Genomic DNA, 18,376 nt, shown 5'->3' with positions numbered 1-18,376 from the left:
ATAAAGATCAGTGCATTCACTGATGATGTTATTATTTACATATCAGAACCTGCGATTAGCCTTCCTGTGACTGAGTAAGAAGCAAGTAACTCTGCGGAAACATCACTCTACTCTTTACATACCAGTGGATGCAAATGTTGAAAATGAACGACCCCACCTTCGCACCAGCGTACATTTACTCTATAGTTTAATATCTAAGGATAGAACAATAGCGAAAATCAACCCTGACACAAGGACAGCCAGCATAAAGGTAACTCTGGCCAACTGATACCATCAACACCTTGGTTTTATCGGTAGAACAAGGCGTATTAATATAGACTATCCTCCAAGTTATTCTGTACTATTTTCATGCATTACCCTACTAAATACCAGGCACCTTCATTAAGGAACTAAGATCAATTGATGTAACTTTTCTTTGGGCATGGAAAATCCCCAGGCAGGTCCACAATTTCCCCAAAAAAATAATGGAAAGATCGGGAGACCGGATATCGAGGGTCACTGCTAGGCCTCACAGGGCAGCGGGTTAACCTACGCAATGGATGCTTCCCTGCTTAAAAATGAACGTACATAATGCCTGGATCTTTCATATCGAAAGAAGACCCTGTTTGTATACAATAAAGCTCATGACTGCTCAGTCAATAATGCACACTTGGCCAGACTGCTGCAGATCCTATAATATTTCTAAATTCTCAAATTAAACCCTAACTTGCCGTCTCCACTCTTCAGCAATTGCGGTACCTAATGGCCTGTGGAAGCAATCAGAAGACCAAGTCAATTAACAGATGATGCTTGGTTAAATTCCCTATTGCATTGAAAAATGTTATTGGTGAACACACACTTAATTTATTCAAATATCTATACCTTTCGGAATTCTTTGCTTCACAAAAGCTAATAAATATGTCTAATTCAAAGCCCAAATAATGTTGCAGCATAAAGGACTCGTGTATAAAACCTGTCGAGACTGCATGCGTATACACTACTTGAACTTTCTAGATGATTCATTGCAATAAAGAGCAGCTATGAACTGCACTATCAAGCTAGTTTATAGTGATCCACCAGATTCTTATATCTGCAAATAATACATTACAAGAGGGCAAAATGATCATTGCAATCTTTATCACACTCTCTTGCATTGGTCAAATATCCAATATAAGGGACCACCGCTGCCCTAGAGGCCGTGAGGCTGATACTAATCCCACCCTTCTTTGCATTACACCCTGCAATCCAGCAGTGCTTTGGCCCATTTGATGAAAGGAACACAAACACAGAACTGCAAATAGTCCAACTAGATAGGCAATTGTCTAGGATCAATTGAGAGGAGCCATTGCTTGTATACTTGAGAAACTACCAGTTGCGAGCAAATGAATGTCTCTACCTTCTCCTGAAGCTTGCTTTATATTCAAGCTGCCTCTATGCAGAAGAAAGCATATGTTTCAACCTCAGTAAAATATCAGATGAGATTTTCCAACAAGTCTGCCAGACTTTAGTAGTACTTGAAGGAAGTTGACACAATCTAAGCTCTTCTTTTTTCCTTTTTGTGCTTTCTTTTTTTCCTTTTTAATACCTGTCCACATTCTGCAATCTGCTGATGGCTCCTGCCTTTTTTCTTTCCTATTTTTCTACATCATAATGTGCACCATCATTAGTGCTAAATAACCAACACAAAGGGAAAACCATTCAAGCTCTCAGGCGTGAGTGTGCCCCAACCATATATGTTCAGGGGGAGACCAGAGTGTGTGTGCAGGAGAGATTGGAGAGCTCTCGCGGACTGTGTACAAGGTGCGCAAAGAGTGGGATTCTCCACACATTGGGGTTCGCCCACTTGCAACCGGATGCTTCACCATGGATAAGTGCCTGGAGCTGGCGGCGTGGGTCCTTACGTGGCGTTTCACGTCATCCATGCTCAAGGTCACGCCCTGGTCATTGTTGTTGCGTTTCTGGTCCTTCTGGCCCTTGGTTCTGCGGCACAGCTTGTGTTTCACCACCTAGCAGAGACAAAAGACATGTTCATGTATGAGATCAAGCCAATGCGACGCACAGCCCAGCCGGATTACTGTCAAAATGTCCACGCGTCCCTTCACTCCGGTCCTGTGGTCGCTATCAGATCTCCGTTTAAGGGAAATTATTCTAAAGTTGTATTTGCTTAGCCTTCTCTAGCGCATTGAGCATGCTGCCTTTTGGGAAGTTCCAGTGTGGGAAGTTTATGGCCGACAGGTGTCAGTCAGAGTGTAACTTGGGTGATGCGAGCATGTGTGGAGACCCAAGGTCTCTCGAAGATTCGTTTTTCGAGCCCGTCCCATCACGAGATCAGAACGGTATGCAGTGATATTACCGGATCTTCTTTACCGAAAACGGTAATGCCGAAACAATTTGACCGATTGTTTTTTTCGTCATTTTTTAAAAGTAGATGGGTAGTGGGGTCAAAGGGTAAAATGGGTAGAGGGGAGGATGGGGAGGGGAGAGAAAAGGGAAAAGGGGGTGCGGGGTTGGAAGGGACCCCCCAAAACAAAAAATACAGAGAAATAAATGTAGGTAACATTTGTTCGTTATTACCGTTTTCGGTAAAAGAAGATTCGGTAACAACACATGTAACCGACAGGAACGGCCTCTGCTCAGAGTGAGGTGAGTGCTAAGTTGGATCTGGCTAAAAGTCACATTGACCAAGACGAGTGGGCACCCTTGGATTGCAGGGCGCAGTGCCTACGAAAGGTGGCTCCTGTCCTGCCGAGGAGCACTACCGCCAGAAATCACCTCAAATGGCCGTTTATAATTCTTTCGACATGTGGTAGTTTTGGTAAACATTTAGAGGCTATTTTAGGATGTTTGAGAGATGAGGCCCGCAGAGTCCTTCTGCCGTGCTCTGCTTCCCAGACTCCCATACCCCTATTCTCAATTGCCCGGGTCACTCTCGGGGGGTGCTTCGACTTCCTGACTCCCTTTCTGGGGCCTTCCTGGTGCGGCTAACTCACTCCAGCACTGGTTTTCTGAGTGCCCCTCGCTCTGCTGAAGGCTGTCACTATGCAGCAGCCACGATAGCCACGGTGCCAGAGACTTGCTTTCATGACTGCCCTTAACATGTCTATACTGCCACCCCAAGGGTGCATGCGTCCAGCACAGGGGTCCTGCTTTCCCTTAGACGCTAGTACCCTCTGGGGTCTTGCCTCCAAATTGAGGATCTGGGTGGTGGAGTGTGAGGTACAGATATGTTCATTTGGAGTTACCCAGTGCTTTAAATGGGACGGTACTTGACGGTCCTGAGTACCTGCACTTCTTTTATTTGGAAGAAATAATACCGGCACTTCTCAGCATGAAGTCGGTGCATTTAACCGAGGAGTGCCTGCACTTCCAAACAGTAAGCAGGTACCCTGGGAAAGTGAGTGCCAGCACTTCCAGACAGTAAGCAGGTACCCTGGGAAAGTGAGTGCCTGCACTTCCAGACAGTAAGCAGGTACCCTGGGAAAGTGAGTGCCTGCACTTCCAAACAGTAAGCAGGTACCCTGGGAAAGTGAGTGCCTGCACTTCCAAACAGTAAGCAGGTACCCTGGGAAAGTGAGTGCCTGCACTTCCAGACAGTAAGCAGGTACCCTGGGAAAGTGAGTGCCTGCACTTCCAAACAGTAAGCAGGTACCCTGGGAAAGTGAGTGCCTGCACTTCCAGACAGTAAGCAGGTACCCTGGGAAAGTGAGTGCCTGCACTTCCAAACAGTAAGCAGGTACCCTGGGAAAGTGAGTGCCTGCACTTCCAAACAGTAAGCAGGTACCCTGGGAAAGTGAGTGCCAGCACTTCCAAACAGTAAGCAGGTACCCTGGGAAAGTGAGTGCCTGCACTTCCAAACAGTAAGCAGGTACCCTGGGAAAGTGAGTGCCAGCACTTCCAAACAGTAAGCAGGTACCCTGGGAAAGTGAGTGCCTGCACTTCCAAACAGTAAGCAGGTACCCTGGGAAAGTGAGTGCCTGCGCTTCCAGACAGTAAGCAGGTACCCTGGGAAAGTGAGTGCCTGCACTTCTGTGTTTCCTTTTTGGAAACCATAAACTCTCATTCTTTTTGGGAGGGTTAGTGGGTGTAATGACGCAAATGCTTTTCGTCATCTTCTACTCCCTGGAGAATGGCTCCAAATGTTCTCTTATTTTGGAAATACGCATGTGAGGAGCATTTTATGAGTCATGCTCCTTTCTCTGCCTCGTTTTCTTTTCGTGATTTGGTTTTAGGTCAGAATGATGTTTTAAATGACGCGTTACACTTGTTCTGCAGAGCGCACCTTGGCCCGTTGTTTGTAGAGAGGAGTGAGCCTGGGGCGGATTGCTGGCTCGTGGCTGACGCGAGAAGTGTAGAGGCACCCGCACCCCGAGCCAGCTTGCTCGCTGCCAAACGGGGAAAAAACTAGGAACACATTCGTGCCTTCCCTGTGTTAGGAGTAGCTAACGAGAAGGCGAGGAGGGGAATGATATGCAAGATGCAAATATGCTCTTTTTGCACAACATAAGGAAGTGTAGGTACTTGAAAGCATACGTTAAAACGTTTGAACCAGATGTAGTTGAGAAGTTAAGTGTACAAGTGTCTACATTGCAAAGTAAGTTTAAATTCCTGCTCCACTGCTTAGCTAAATGTGTGATCCTAGTCAAGTCATGCTATCGCACTGTCCCATCGGCCAAAATTGTGATGCCGTGTATTGCTTTTGTGTTGTGGGAAGTGGGAAGTGGGGAGGCAGGGCACCAGGTGTTGGGTTGGTGTTGTAGGGGGTAGGGAGGCAGGGCACCAGGCATGGATCTTGTGTTCTTTGGGGTAGCGAGGCAGGGCACCAGGAATGGGTCTTGTGTTCTTTGGGGTAGGAGGCATGGCACCAGGTATGCTTTTGTTGTTGTGCGGGGTAGGGAGATAGAACACCAGGGATGGGATGTGTCTTGTGGAGAGGCAGGGCACCTGGTATGAGTTTTGTGTTCTGTGGGATTGGGAGGCAGGGCACCAGGTGTTGGGTTTGTGTTGTAGGGGGTAGGGAGGCAGGGCACCAGGCATGGATCTTGTGTTCTTTGGGGTAGCGAGGCAGGGCACCAGGAATGGGTCTTGTGTTCTTTGGGGTAGGAGGCATGGCACCAGGTATGCGTTGTTTGTTGTGCGGGGTAGGGAGATAGAACACCAGGGATGGGATGTGTCTTGTGGGGAGGCAGGGCACCTGGTATGAGTTTTGTGTTCTGTGGGATTGGGAGGCAGGGCACCAGGTATGGGTTTTGTGTTGTAGGGGTTAGGAAGGCAGGGTACCAGGCATGGATCTTGTGTTCTTTGGGGGAGCGAGGCAGGGCACCAGGAATGGGTCTTGTGTTCTTTGGGGTAGGAGGCATGGCACCAGGTCTGCTTTTGTTGTTGTGCGGGGTAGGGAGATAGAACACCAGGGATGGGATGTGTCTTGTGGGGAGGCAGGGCACCTGGTATGAGTTTTGTGTTCTGTGGGATTGGGAGGCAGGGCACCAGGTATGGGTTTTGTGTTGTAGGGGTTAGGAAGGCAGGGTACCAGGCATGGATCTTGTGTTCTTTGGGGTAGCGAGGCAGGGCACCAGGAATGGGTCTTGTGTTCTTTGGGGTAGGAGGCATGGCACCAGGTATGCTTTTGTTGTTGTGCGGGGTAGGGAGATAGAACACCAGGGATGGGATGTGTCTTGTGGAGAGGCAGGGCACCTGGTATGAGTTTTGTGTTCTGTGGGATTGGGAGGCAGGGCACCAGGTATGGGTTTTGTGTTGTAGGGGTTAGGAAGGCAGGGTACCAGGCATGGATCTTGTGTTCTTTGGGGGAGCGAGGCAGGGCACCAGGAATGGGTCTTGTGTTCTTTGGGGTAGGAGGCATGGCACCAGGTATGCTTTTGTTGTTGTGCGGGGCAGGGAGATAGAACACCAGGGATGGGATGTGTCTTGTGGGGAGGCAGGGCACCTGGTATGAGTTTTGTGTTCTGTGGGATTGGGAGGCAGGGCACCAGGTATGGGTTTTGTGTTGTAGGGGTTAGGAAGGCAGGGTACCAGGCATACGTTTTGTGTTCTGCGGGGTAGGGAGGCAGGGCACCAGGTATGGGATTTATTTTGTGGGGTGGGGCGAGGCAGGAGGCTGGGTATGGGTTGTGTTGTAGGGGGCCAGGTACTGGTTTTGTGTTGTCAGAGTGGGGAAGCAGGACACAAGGTACAGGTGCTGTGTTGTTCGTGGGGCAGGAAATCTGGGATGGGTGTCCGGGACTGTGAGGCAGGGTGCCAGGTCGGGGTTTTGTGTTATGGTGGACGGGGAGGGAGGATGCCAAGTGGGGAGGCCGGACACCTTCTGTCCTGGGTCTTTCGCTGGCTCACCTTCTGTTGGCTCTTGGCGCCAAGCCAGATGATCTGCCTTGGCCCTGGGTTGGGACCACCCATGAATTCTCTGCTGCCCCCACCCCGGCCCCCATATCTAGCTGTGTGCCTAGTATGCGCTTGAAAACAGTGACACATGCACACAGTGACGCAGGCAATGGAGCAGGAGGTCTCACCTCGTACACGTAGTCGAAGAGCTCCAGCACGGTGAGGATACTGGCTCCGATGAAGAGCCCCATCTGCCCCCCAATGTCACCTGTGGGAGAAGACGGGAAGAGTGAGAGCCTGGAGAGCCCCTGGCCCTGAGGCAGCAAATGACAAAGCAAGATGGCGCCCCAAAGAGGCGGGCGGCACTAGCATACTAGCACAGTGGGTGGGAGCTGGCACTGCCATCATGTATTGGATAGGATGAGGTTGACCTCCCTTAGCGTGGGGTTTAGCTCTTATTGGGATCTGGGGCTACCGTTTAGAGAGGTGGCACTGCCATAATGTGGCGTGGAAGGTCCCGGCAGATGGGGAAGAGGAAGCTGCTGTTACCTTGAGATGGCAGTGCCCTGGGGATTGGAGGTTCAGCTGCCACTTGAGGAGGTGAGCTGGCAGTGCCCCCCCCCCCATCTGTTTAGGGGATCATGGCCATGCACATGACCCATCAGTACAGATGATATTGGGAAACGTCCCCTCTATACGGGGGGAGTAGTACACGTTGTGCTCTCTACACGCCCTCTCAGTAAATCCACAAAGTTCACCTATAGATGGGGCCTATAGGCACACGCTGCTGCAGCGCAGCAGAGTGGGGCATGGCCCCCTTTGGGCAATTATGGCACATGTACCTCAGTTGAGTGGGACCGGCACATGCGCCCTCAGAGAGATGAAATTGACACATGTCACTCAGTACAGGCGAGCAGTGCAATTGACCTCCCTTTGCGCCCTCTCACTTTCTCTGACCTCCTGTCACCCTCTTCCCTCATTCCCTGCTGCCCCATGCGAGTGTGTGATCCGAGCAGGCCTGACCCCAGAAACAAGCGCGTGCTCCTCCAGGGCACACTACACTCTGCAGGAGATCACAACGTAGATGCGGGTCGATGGAAAACAGAAATGCCATACAAGAAGATTAAAAAACACATTTAATTGCATATGCTAATCAACACATTAGCATTTTCTAATGAGAAGATTACAATGCATCAGACTGCGCTCCTGCCACGTGCAATAGAGAGTTGGGAGAGGTGCGGGGCTGGGACTGGGGTGAAGGGGAGCATCATGTGATAGTTTAACATCTAGTGGGCGACATGTGAATCAGTAATCAAAGGCCATCCCGAGTTTAAAGCCCAGAGCCCCATAAGGCAGACTCTGGGGTCCACGAGGGTGAGATGGCTCCAGGGCCCTCACACTTCCTTTTTAAGTAGCATCAACTCTGCGGCTCGCAAAGGGGACCCGACTCTAGTACCACCAAGGAGACATCAAGTGCGAGGCCCACAATGGAGCATGAACGCCGGAGCCCTTAAGGAGGCACTGACGCTGAGACCGCAAAAACAGCACAAGCACTGGATCTCTCGGGGAGGCTATGACTAGGAAGCCCTTAAGAAGGCAGGACACCTGGAACACTCAGGGCAGTACCAACCAGGGAAGACCGAGGCCACCTCACTTCGGAAGATGCAGCACTACTAGCTTAGTATATGATGGCCATTAGGGCAGGTGTAGGTGTGTTGATGGGATGTGACGGTCTGTTTGGATGTCTGTTAGAGTATGTTGGGGGTGTAGTCAATGAGCTGAAATGTGCCGCGTGTGTTGCCACAAGCTGGAAACCAAAGGTCTACGCTGAATTACTCACCCAGAAGCCCTGCAACTCCGTACGCTCTCTTCTGCTCAATTGTCTCATAATTCAAGGCTTCAAAGAAAATATCCAGTACCAGGACGTTCTCCCTGTAAAAGTGATCCGGAAAGAGAAGACACAGAGTCCATGAGTTCTCTCTTGTACACGTCACCCTTTTGTGCCCTTCTCATTAGTCCATCTCACCAATGGCCCAACCTGCAACCCTTACTAGTCACCCATCCTAGTCATCCATGCACCTAAGTCCTCCATCCATCCACCCACCCACCCACCCAGGGGTCAAGTCCTAAAAATTAAAGTGGGGAGACTCATCAACAAACGCAATGGAATGTGACGTCGGCAGAAATTAGCATGTCAAGGTGAAATATGCACATTTCATTAAATTGGCTTCACATAACCACCCACATTGCACAGGACAAATGGCATTTGCCTTTCATACAGGACAAATGGCATTTGCCTTTCATAAAATCAACACACACACAAAACCAAGAGAGGGTATTTTCTTCTAATAGTGTTTTTGAAAATGTTAAAAGGTGTGCATGTTTTACACTCCAAGGACAAATACAAATGTTTTCCCTGGGACTTGCAGAACCGAAATGGGACATTTCACCTTTAGTTGTTATTTTATCATCAGGTTGTATAGTGCAGTGGTCAAGTGTCTGGGCAGCAAACCTGACAACTGTGGTTTGATCCCCATGGTTGGCTTTTAATGCGTACATTCAATGTTTCTCAATTTAGTTGGGGGGGACTGAATCCACCCTCTGAAAAAAGTGGGTGGATTCCGTTCCCCCGCGTGTACCCTCGATTTGAGCACTGCACCACCCATCCACCCATCCCAATCTGTCAAGCCTCATGGAGCAATCCGTTTATATTCTTGATCTGTATGGAGATAGGATGGTAGGAAACCAGGGATGGGATGTGTCTTGTTGGGAGGGGAGGGTAGAGAGCCCTCCACCTTAAATTCTTGATCTGTATGGATATAGGACGGTAGGAAACCAGGGATGGGATGTGTCTTGTTGGGAGGGGAGGGTAGAGAGCCCTCCAACTTAAATTCTTGATATGTATGGAGATAGGACGGTAGGAAACCAGGGATGGGATGTGTCTTGTTGGGAGGGGAGGGTAGAGAGCCCTCCAACTTAAATTCTTGATATGTATGGAGATAGGACGGTAGGAAACCAGGGATGGGATGTGTCTTGTTGGGAGGGGAGGGTAGAGAGCCCTCCAACTTAAATTCTTGATATGTATGGAGATAGGACGGTAGGAAACCAGGGATGGGATGTGTCTTGTTGGGAGGGGAGGGTAGAGAGCCCTCCAACTTAAATTCTTGATCTGTATGGATATAGGACGGTAGGAAACCAGGGATGGGATGAGTCTTGTGGGGAGGGGAGGGTGGAGAGCCCTCCAACTTAAATTCTTGATCTGTATGGATATAGGACGGCAGGAAACCAGGGATGGGATGTGTCTTGTGGGGAGGGGAGGGTGGAGAGCCCTCCAACTTCTTGATCTGTACGTTGAAGAGCTGGGAGGGTGGTTCACCTCATGCATAATCTCGCTGGGACATGAAACATCCCTCCATGCCCATTAAGCGTGCGCACACAAGCACGCACGGACCATGCACGCGCGCGCGTCTTCTCAAAGGGGTTACAGGCTGGCACAAATGGCACTTGTTGTCCGTGATATTGAGAAAAGGTCCTGAAAAATAAGGTTGTTGTTTCATGACCTTTTCATAGATCCCCTTACCACATATCTACCAACTCTGTGCCTCACCCAATTTTCAAAGCTGGGATAAGCAAAGCTCGCGATACTCACTTTTTTTTAAGATAAAGAAGTATATATATCTGTTTATGGATAGTAGCATTAGAGGGACAAAATGGAATGAAGAATATACCACAAAACAAAGAAACATGCATAGCCTACATCACGCACACTGCTGTCCGTTCATGAGGAGCAGACTCGGGGCACAGCAAAATGACAAACTTATCGTGAAATGCACGAGATGATCTGCCACACCCAGCATGCAGTGGGGCCACCGTACATGCGCAGTAGAATCCAAGGAACACAAGTAATGAAACTGTAATATTCCATGAAACGCACCAGATGATCCACCGCACCAAACGCTCAGTAGGATCACGTGGAAATAGTTCAATGAAAAATATATTGCAACAGTCCAAACACGATGCAGTGAAATGCACCGGTCGATCTGCCGCACCCAGCATGCAGTCGGGCCGTACAGCACCAAAAGTCTAACACCTCCCACTCTATGGTCTACAAACCGCATGAAAGCCGATCAGTCTCAAAACATTCTGCATACATCAACAAACTAACTTGCTAAAAATCTTCAAAAATAGGCATGTACTTAAAACCTTGCCCTTCCAAGTATATCTGACAAGATAACTCACATACAAATTACACAACACTGCCTTAAAAACCAAAGCAAATGAGTGAATTTTTTTTTTTAACTAAGTTAAGATCACTGCTTATATAAAGTTCAATCCTACAAATGTTGGCAATGCCACTGTTAAGGTTGAACCTATTATTACTAAATATAAAATAAAAAAACACTTCAATCAACAACCCATCTCACAAATAGCCAGTCAAAAAGTAAGATCAGCATATATGTATACCTTTACAACATAGACCAACAACATACAAAGATGACAGTAAATATGCAACACACTCTAAAAACACACAGTAGAATGTAAACATGTATCATCATATACATGTTAAATTAAATAACATAAAAACATACACTCACGCTTACTCGAAGAACTATCTCACAAAAAACTCTACTCCTAATTCTAGCCAAACAATAACATTCACGTGCTAAGTGGAAACAGGCACTCAGACAACAAGGATGTACACAAAGAAGCACAATGCTATCAACACAGTAACCCATTAAAAAGAATCCAAAACAAAAGAGTGAGCAAAGGTTCCAACAATGTTGGTTTTATATTATATTTAGTTTTTAATAACATGATAAATCTAACAACACCTTACCAAAGTTTGTAGACTTGAACATTTTGCAGCTGGTAACCCAAACGTTTGCTTACATGTTTTTCCAGCTGATATACACTGACAATATAAATTATACTTTTTTGAACACCTAGAAAATTCTCTTGTAAAACATGTGTGCTCACCAGAAAACAGTAAATACTTTTATTTCGCCTTAATCTTTAGCTTTTTAACAATCTCCTCTGGCTTCCGGCCAGGCAGAGTTGGCGCTTGTCTCTTTAGAAATGTGAGTATTAGAACGCCTAATTCTCACATTTCTAAAGAGAAAATGTACAAATTCAATGACGTCGATGTTTGCTGGACATCTTTGAGCAATACTTGTCTTTGGTTGACAAAGTGACATTTGAAAGGCAATTTTAGATTATGGCATAACTAAGACGTTTTGTTAGAATATTTGAAGGAAATAGTATCTTTTTCCAGCCAAAATGTCCATGCCTAATGCTCCGGCCCATACCTAGATTCTGGGGTGCAGGGGCTGCAGGGGTGGTGGTAGATCTTCACAGAGGATGCTTCTTTTAATGCACTGTACAGCGGGTTGGGTCTTTCCACATTGTACTCACCACTCCATTTAGATGAACGCCAAAGGGATGATTTCTACTTGTCCAGCCTTCCGTGCTCTCTTTTTCTTTTGTCTAAATGAGTCAGTTATTACTCGTCACACATGCCAATAAGTGCCAGATATCTCATTTATAATGGTCACAAGGGGTGGGTTACCCCTGAGACTGAAAGCCCCAATCCAGGGGTCTCCAAGTTTAGCTTCCCCAGGTGTTTTAGGGCTATAACTACCATGATCCTTCACCATTGACTGTGCTGGGCTGCCCAAGGCTGCTGTCTGTGCTGGAAAGGGCTGATGGTAGCTGTAGTCCAAAACATCTAGCGAGCCAAAGGTTGCAGACCGTTGCCCTCATCTATCACACTGTCACAATGCCACTGTTTCATATTTCGTTCTGAATTACTGATTGTTTTCTTTGGTGATCCCTAACCAATATGCTCCCTGAGGAACCCTAGCTTCTTCAAAGATGTATTCTGGTTCCCTGTGCAAGTCTCCAAAGTCAGAGAGCACCTATTCTCTATTTCTTGGGGCACAGACCTGGCCTACCCAAAGGGTGCACCTGCTGGTGAGCCGCATGGTAGATCAGGCGCAGAGTCCTGGAACCTGCCACTGTGCCCACGTGTGAGCGATGGATGCCAGATGTGAACGTAGAGGTGCATGGCTGTGGTGGTCCCATAGTTTTCAGGCTGGAGTGGCATCGACAGGCAGCGGCCAACTGGTGAATGGATCTCTGGGATCCAAGGCAGAGCCCACATGTCTGAGGTTTCCTGGGAGGAAGGCCACCAAGTTTGAATGCAGAGGTTCACGCTGATTGTTTGAATGGGTGCAACCCTGACATTTGGGTCAGGGTTCCCCCTATAGACCAATTCCCCATAAATGTGCAGGGCCTGCTCCCTCACTGGCAGAACGTTGGCATTACAAAGACAACGGTGACCGAGAGGCTGGACAGGCGTGAATGCCCACATACCTTAAACCACCAGATGCCTCTGCCATTGTGCCGCATGCCCATTTTGTTCATTGCCACTGCGACTGCCAGCACTCAATCCTGACCAGCGCCAAGACATCACTGTATCATAAAGGGCTGCCCTGCCTGCTAGCGTCGGCAAACAGTTGACTGTAACTCAGCCACCACCTCGACATCCGGTGGAGCAGAACCCCTTAGGCCTTGTAGACTGCCGACACTGAATCTGCAACCCTTATGCCAATTTCTGGGTCATCCTCAGGTAATCTTCCTGAGCTCACCCTATAGAAGACCCTAACCCTATCTGGTAGGGGGTGTCTTTACATTTTCGCCCATTCCTTAGAAGAGAAACAAAGTATTTCAACAATACCTCTTCATGGCCTCCTATTTCATTCAAAGGGATAAATAAAAGTGTTACCTTGTACCATTTCCTCCCCGCTCCAGTGGCTCAGGTAGGTCTTAACCGCTCTGCAACATCTGTCCTTCTTGCGCTCACCAGGCCAAGGGAAGGGGGAACCCGGCTAGATCAGGACCCAAGCGCAGGCACTTCAACTTAGAACTAGAGGAAAACACTGGACATTTACGCCTGAGGCACTTTTTGTTCTGGGCATCGCTTTTTCACAAATCAGGCTCTTAACCCACCTGTCAGCGCATTTCCTCTTATATAAAACGAGGCACTGGGCCCTGGGGACAGCACACGAGTGCAATGTTTAGACCAATTCAAGGGTGATCTAAACCTCGCCTGATGGTGCACAGAGGTCTTCAGCAGGTAAGCCGGAGCAATGGGAGGTCAGGCTAGCAGGGGGTGAGAGGTGCCAACAGATGTTTGGAGAAATGAACTCACATTGTCCCCTGGTTCCAGGCAGGCTGGCGGTGTGCTACCTACAGTACACCAACCCGACCTAGCCCTGCCCTGGTCCAGGAAGGTGAACCATCATGCAGGTTTGTTCTTTGGTAAAAGATTAGACCTATATGGTGCACCTTCCGATTCTGTGGCAGATGTGCAAGGTGGCTGGGATTTGCCTACAGTGATGCCTAGCGCACGCCTACGGCCTCATTGTCTTCTTTTCCACCCTACAATGCTCAATGAAGTTCAGATGAAGGGACTGCCCCAATCTGCCACCCGCTGCCTGATGCTCCATCCTTCATTAACACTCCTCCATAGCCACTGCAGGGCACTTTTTCACTGCCTTTTCCTTTCCTCCTTATTTTGCTCGCCACACCCTCTGTACCAGAGATATGGGTGTCCAGTTCCATCATGATGTAAGACTCTACACCTTCATCACATCCACTGCTGCCCCCGCCTGATGTCAATAACTGTCTAGCTGCAAACACCATCCCCACCATGCTCTCCACGCGACAGGAACCATCATAGAAGATCGAGCTCTCAGCAGGGGAAGCGCAAGGAACCCTCACAGATGATCTATCTCTCAGCAGGGGAAGCGCAAGGAACCCTCACAGATGATCTAGCTGTCAGCAGGGGAGGTGCAAGAAACCCTCACAGATGATCTATCTCTCAGCAGGGGAAGCGCAAGGAACCCTCACAGATGATCTAGCTCTCAGCAGGGGAGGTGCAAGAAACCCTCACAGATGATCGAGCTCTCAGCAGGGGAAGCGCAAGGAACCCTCACAGATGATCTAGCTCTCAGCAGGGGAGGTGCAAGAAACCCTCACAGATGATCTATCTCTCAGCAGGGGAAGCACAAGAAACCCTCACAGATGATCGAGCTCTCAGCAGGGGAAGCACAAGGAACCCTCACAGATGATCTAGCTCTTGGGGTGTCGAGTGGATTGTTTAACTAAGAAACACGGATCACTTGCAAGGATCCCCCTAACTGGGAATCCCATCCATTTGAGGATTTTATATATTTTCCTGCTGATCTGTGCAAATTAACAGCACAACATTTTGAAATGCCAAGCCTCCAAGACAATCCATTCGCCACCCCAGTCATCATTGACTTTTCATCTCCTTCAGAACATCTAAATGGCAAACCTAGCCCTGAGAAAGACTAAGTGTCGAAACATGTGTTGGCTGTGTTTTTTTTCTTGCGAGTTAACTCCATAAACTATGAACATTGTTTGTAATACATTTTTGGGGCGAGCACGACTAACTAGCACAATTTGTTAATTACTTTATCACATGAGGTCAAGAGTAGGACCTCAGTGCACTAGCCACGCCGCACACCACAAACCACAATTTCAGGAATAAAGCACACCGAGAGCTGGTCGTACTCAATACTTTTACCTTTTTACCACAACCCTCATAGATGATCTAGCACTCAACAAGGTAATTGCAAGTACCCTCATAGATGATAAGATCTCAGCAGGGGAAGTACCAGAAAACACCCAAAGATGACTGAGGAATTCGACCATCAGCACGTTGGGTGTGCACTCGCCTGAAAAGAAATTGAATGATGGGAGATCAACCTCGGAAAATGTGTGGGGCTATTCCGCACACATTTTCCTATGCTGACCGCACAACAAACACATAGCCATGTATACTCTGGGTGGACACAGCCTACATGTGCAGTCCTCCTGTCATGTTCAATTGGAATGTGAACGCCAGGAGTACATGAAAGCAGTAAGAGGAGGAGGGCAACACCTTCCTCCTGCCATGCCCAGTTTAATTAACTATCATTGTGACTTGTGTAAAATCTTTGGAATTTAGTGTACACTTTCCTTTAATCTTGCCACGTTTTTTCTAACTCATTAAATTAATTGGGACTTTTACTTCAATATCCAGAATGCAACGTTCCGTGGTCATATACAGTCTCTTTTACCTCGTCATAACTCGTTGGGGTTTTGCCTTCACTTCCCAGAATGCTCTCTTTTTTTCTCTCACAAGGCTGTGGGACTGCACTTTGAATCTCTAGATCACAATTCCTTGGATTGAGACTGTCTCCCTATGCGCCATTTCTTTCTCATTTAATGAATGCTTTGGGACTTTCCTTCAATTAGCAAAATGCAGCATTGCCTTCCTTAGGTACAATCTCAGAACACATTGGGACGCCAATTCCCAGAATACAGTGTTGTATTCTTCTTTGCAATATCTTTCTCATTTGCAAAAGCTTTGTGACTCCAATTCCCAGAATGCAGCATTCACTCTTTATATGTAGTCTATTTCGCATTGACAGAACACTTTGGGACTTCAGTTGCCAGTGCAGGGGCTTTCGTAGTTCGATTCATTTTATAGACCTTGAAAGGACATCTAGGGGTCAACATCACAACTCAGAAGGGATACCTTTACTCGGTGGCTTTGGCACTCTCTGAGCCATGTCTCTGGCTCTCCACGTGCTCTGCAGCTCCCAAAGCCTCTGACTGGTCCCTCTTGGTTCTCCACTGATGTGTTCGGTGACTCGGCTCTTCCTATGATCCTCTGCAGCATCTTGGACTGTTCCTTCAGGTGCAGGGTGCATGAGCCTAGGAGTGTCTCTCTTGGATCTCCAGTGGCTTATCAGGCTCCTTTCACTGACTTACCAGACACTTATCTTGCTCACTGGAAACTACGATGGTTCTCTCCTGTGGTGTCTCGCTCTCGCCAACCACATACATACCCTCTTTTGTTTCTGCTCTCTTTGCGTCTCTGGCCACTGCCTTTTTGTTCTGCCATCTAGTAGCTTCCTTTGGTTCCTTCTTTATATGGATCTATCTTTTACTGGGCCTCTGCCAGGCAGCAGAGGTGCAACCATTAACAAAAGAGACAGATTAAGGAGTTTTCAGTCTGTTTTACATGACACGATGTGTCTCGAGAGGTGGGGCTCTCCCTCATTACTATCTCCGACATGCCACATGCCTGTTCACAACATCGTAGTCAAGGAACACAGGCGATCGGACTGAGTCTCGACAATATTTTTTGCCCTTATTTTATTTTATTGTTCATTTATAATGCGCTTAATATCAGGCAGTGGTTTCCAAGCGCGGGATCGGGTTTCAAACCTGTATTGCGCCGATTTGCTTTGCCCTTGAGCTATCCTTCCTCCTCAACACAATACAGCATCTGTGCATTCTTTGCAAAATACGCACCCCGATGAACCACAGCATGACAAACTGCCAATCCAGGTCGACAACAGATTAGAACTGGTTAACTCTAGCATTCAAATCCTATGACTCGAGCCCACACTAATCCCAATTCCTACTACCCCGATTAAGTGACTCACCTTTCCATTGCCTACTAATTTACACTACACATACAGTGCATCGTTGCAGGTGTCAGCCATCTTTCTTTGACTACTACTTAAATCTTGGCACAGAACGTTGATGTGCTTATGCCTATAAAGCCTCTCTCACACTTGCCTAGTAGAGGGTCTTGCAGTGCTAGCTTTCAAAGGATTATCTTGGCATCTCCCCGCAGGATTAAACACATAGCCAGGAGTCACTGCCACAAACCAATCAGAATCATGGCGGCCTTCAGGACCCGGGTACTTCTGGCCGAAATGCATTGAAACCTCAGGACACGCATCAGCCTCTTCCTCAATCCCATTACCACTCAAGCCGCCTCCTGTTTCTTTTCATAGCCACTCCCAACAAGGCCACCAAAATGGGGTGCTAGACAAGGCCTCCGGGCCCAGAGGCATTGCTAGGGGGTGCTGAAGGGGCTATAGACCCTGGTCTTTTGGTTGTAGCCCCGGATAGAAGCTCAGGGGCTACAGCCAAAAGGCTAGCTAGCCCCCAGTCCCGACAGCCTCAACATTAGAGTAGCCCCGGATCTCTTCCAGATGTAGCAAAACCAACACTTTTCTTAAAGCATGAGAAGGCCCTTCCGCTGTAGTTCCCTCAAGTTCAAAGCATTCTCGCTCTACTTTATCTGTTCTTTTTCCTTCTTATGAGTGTGCCAGGTTCCATGTTATCTTGTCTGATAGTAGAGTGTCCAATATGGGTCCCTGCTTCAGGGAGTGGTGGCCCTTCCAAGCAGGTCTCAAAAGAGAGAGCCTCCTCTGTTGATGCTCTTTGGTTTTCCCATTGCTCAGTTCGATTCAAGGATTAACCAATAAATGTCTTTTACTTTCTCTTCTCTTCTTCAGTTTTATTCTTTGCCGTTGGGCGTGTAGTAAGTCTTTAGAGCAGGGATAATCTGTGCTTATGACTAGAAGGTTCGGGCAAACTAGGCACTCTACCTTAACTCAATGGTTTATTTTGACACTGCAGTTTAAAAACGAAATACTCGCTTGAGTAGATTTTCTGTTCGCCATGGACACACGTTATTGCCACATTTTAACCCTTCACAATTGCCTGGGTTTCCACTAGCAGAACTTTGTGGCAATTCTTTGGCTTCCTGAATAAAACAGGGCCTGCGTTTTAGGGGATCCTACCCTGAGCTGAATCCTACCCATTCCTAGCAGGGAACTTACATAATTCCTCTTTCAGCTAAAGGGTCCTTGAGACACCAAACTGGATGGAGAACAGTCTACAAGATAAGCTTTTGCAAGCTCCCTACACGAGTATTTAAATCCACCAAGGGATTGTCCCTCTTTACCTCGATGGCATGGTCTCCATGTAGAGATGCTGTCACCCTCTCCCATCACACACCGTTCATCACAACTCCATCACTAGAGCTGCCGCGGCCTTCTCCAGCTCCCAGGACGTCTTCCACATTGAATACTATCAATGGAAGGAGCTAGAGCACGACCCCAGAGACCTTCCCCGAAGAAGTGCATCTAAAGGCATGTCCTCCGACACGAAGGTCATCCAAACAGTAAGA

At 47.9% G+C, this 18,376-nt stretch overlaps 1 protein-coding gene across 3 annotated transcripts in view; it reads right to left on the bottom strand.

Moving 5' to 3' along the window:
* Positions 1–18,376, bottom strand: part of ASIC1 (acid sensing ion channel subunit 1) — a 601,299-nt gene that overhangs the window by 15,096 nt on the left and 567,827 nt on the right. For 2 of the 3 annotated variants that reach the window (XM_069653672.1, XM_069653673.1), the window contains 3 exons: positions 8,153–8,244; positions 6,501–6,580; positions 1,881–1,985 (listed from right to left, as the gene is read on the bottom strand). In XM_069653672.1, coding sequence (XP_069509773.1) covers positions 1,881–1,985; positions 6,501–6,580; positions 8,153–8,244 — 277 coding nt within the window. Of the gene's footprint in view, positions 1–1,841; positions 1,986–6,500; positions 6,581–8,152; positions 8,245–18,376 lie in introns of all 3 variants that reach the window. The other variant, XM_069653671.1, reaches the window with a different exon arrangement.

Source organism: Ambystoma mexicanum, chromosome 3q (genome assembly GCF_040938575.1).
Source record: "Ambystoma mexicanum isolate Mex_15411 chromosome 3q, UKY_AmexF1_1, whole genome shotgun sequence".
Classification (NCBI taxonomy): domain Eukaryota; kingdom Metazoa; phylum Chordata; class Amphibia; order Caudata; family Ambystomatidae; genus Ambystoma; species Ambystoma mexicanum.
This window is presented reverse-complemented; position numbering and strand designations above follow the sequence as displayed.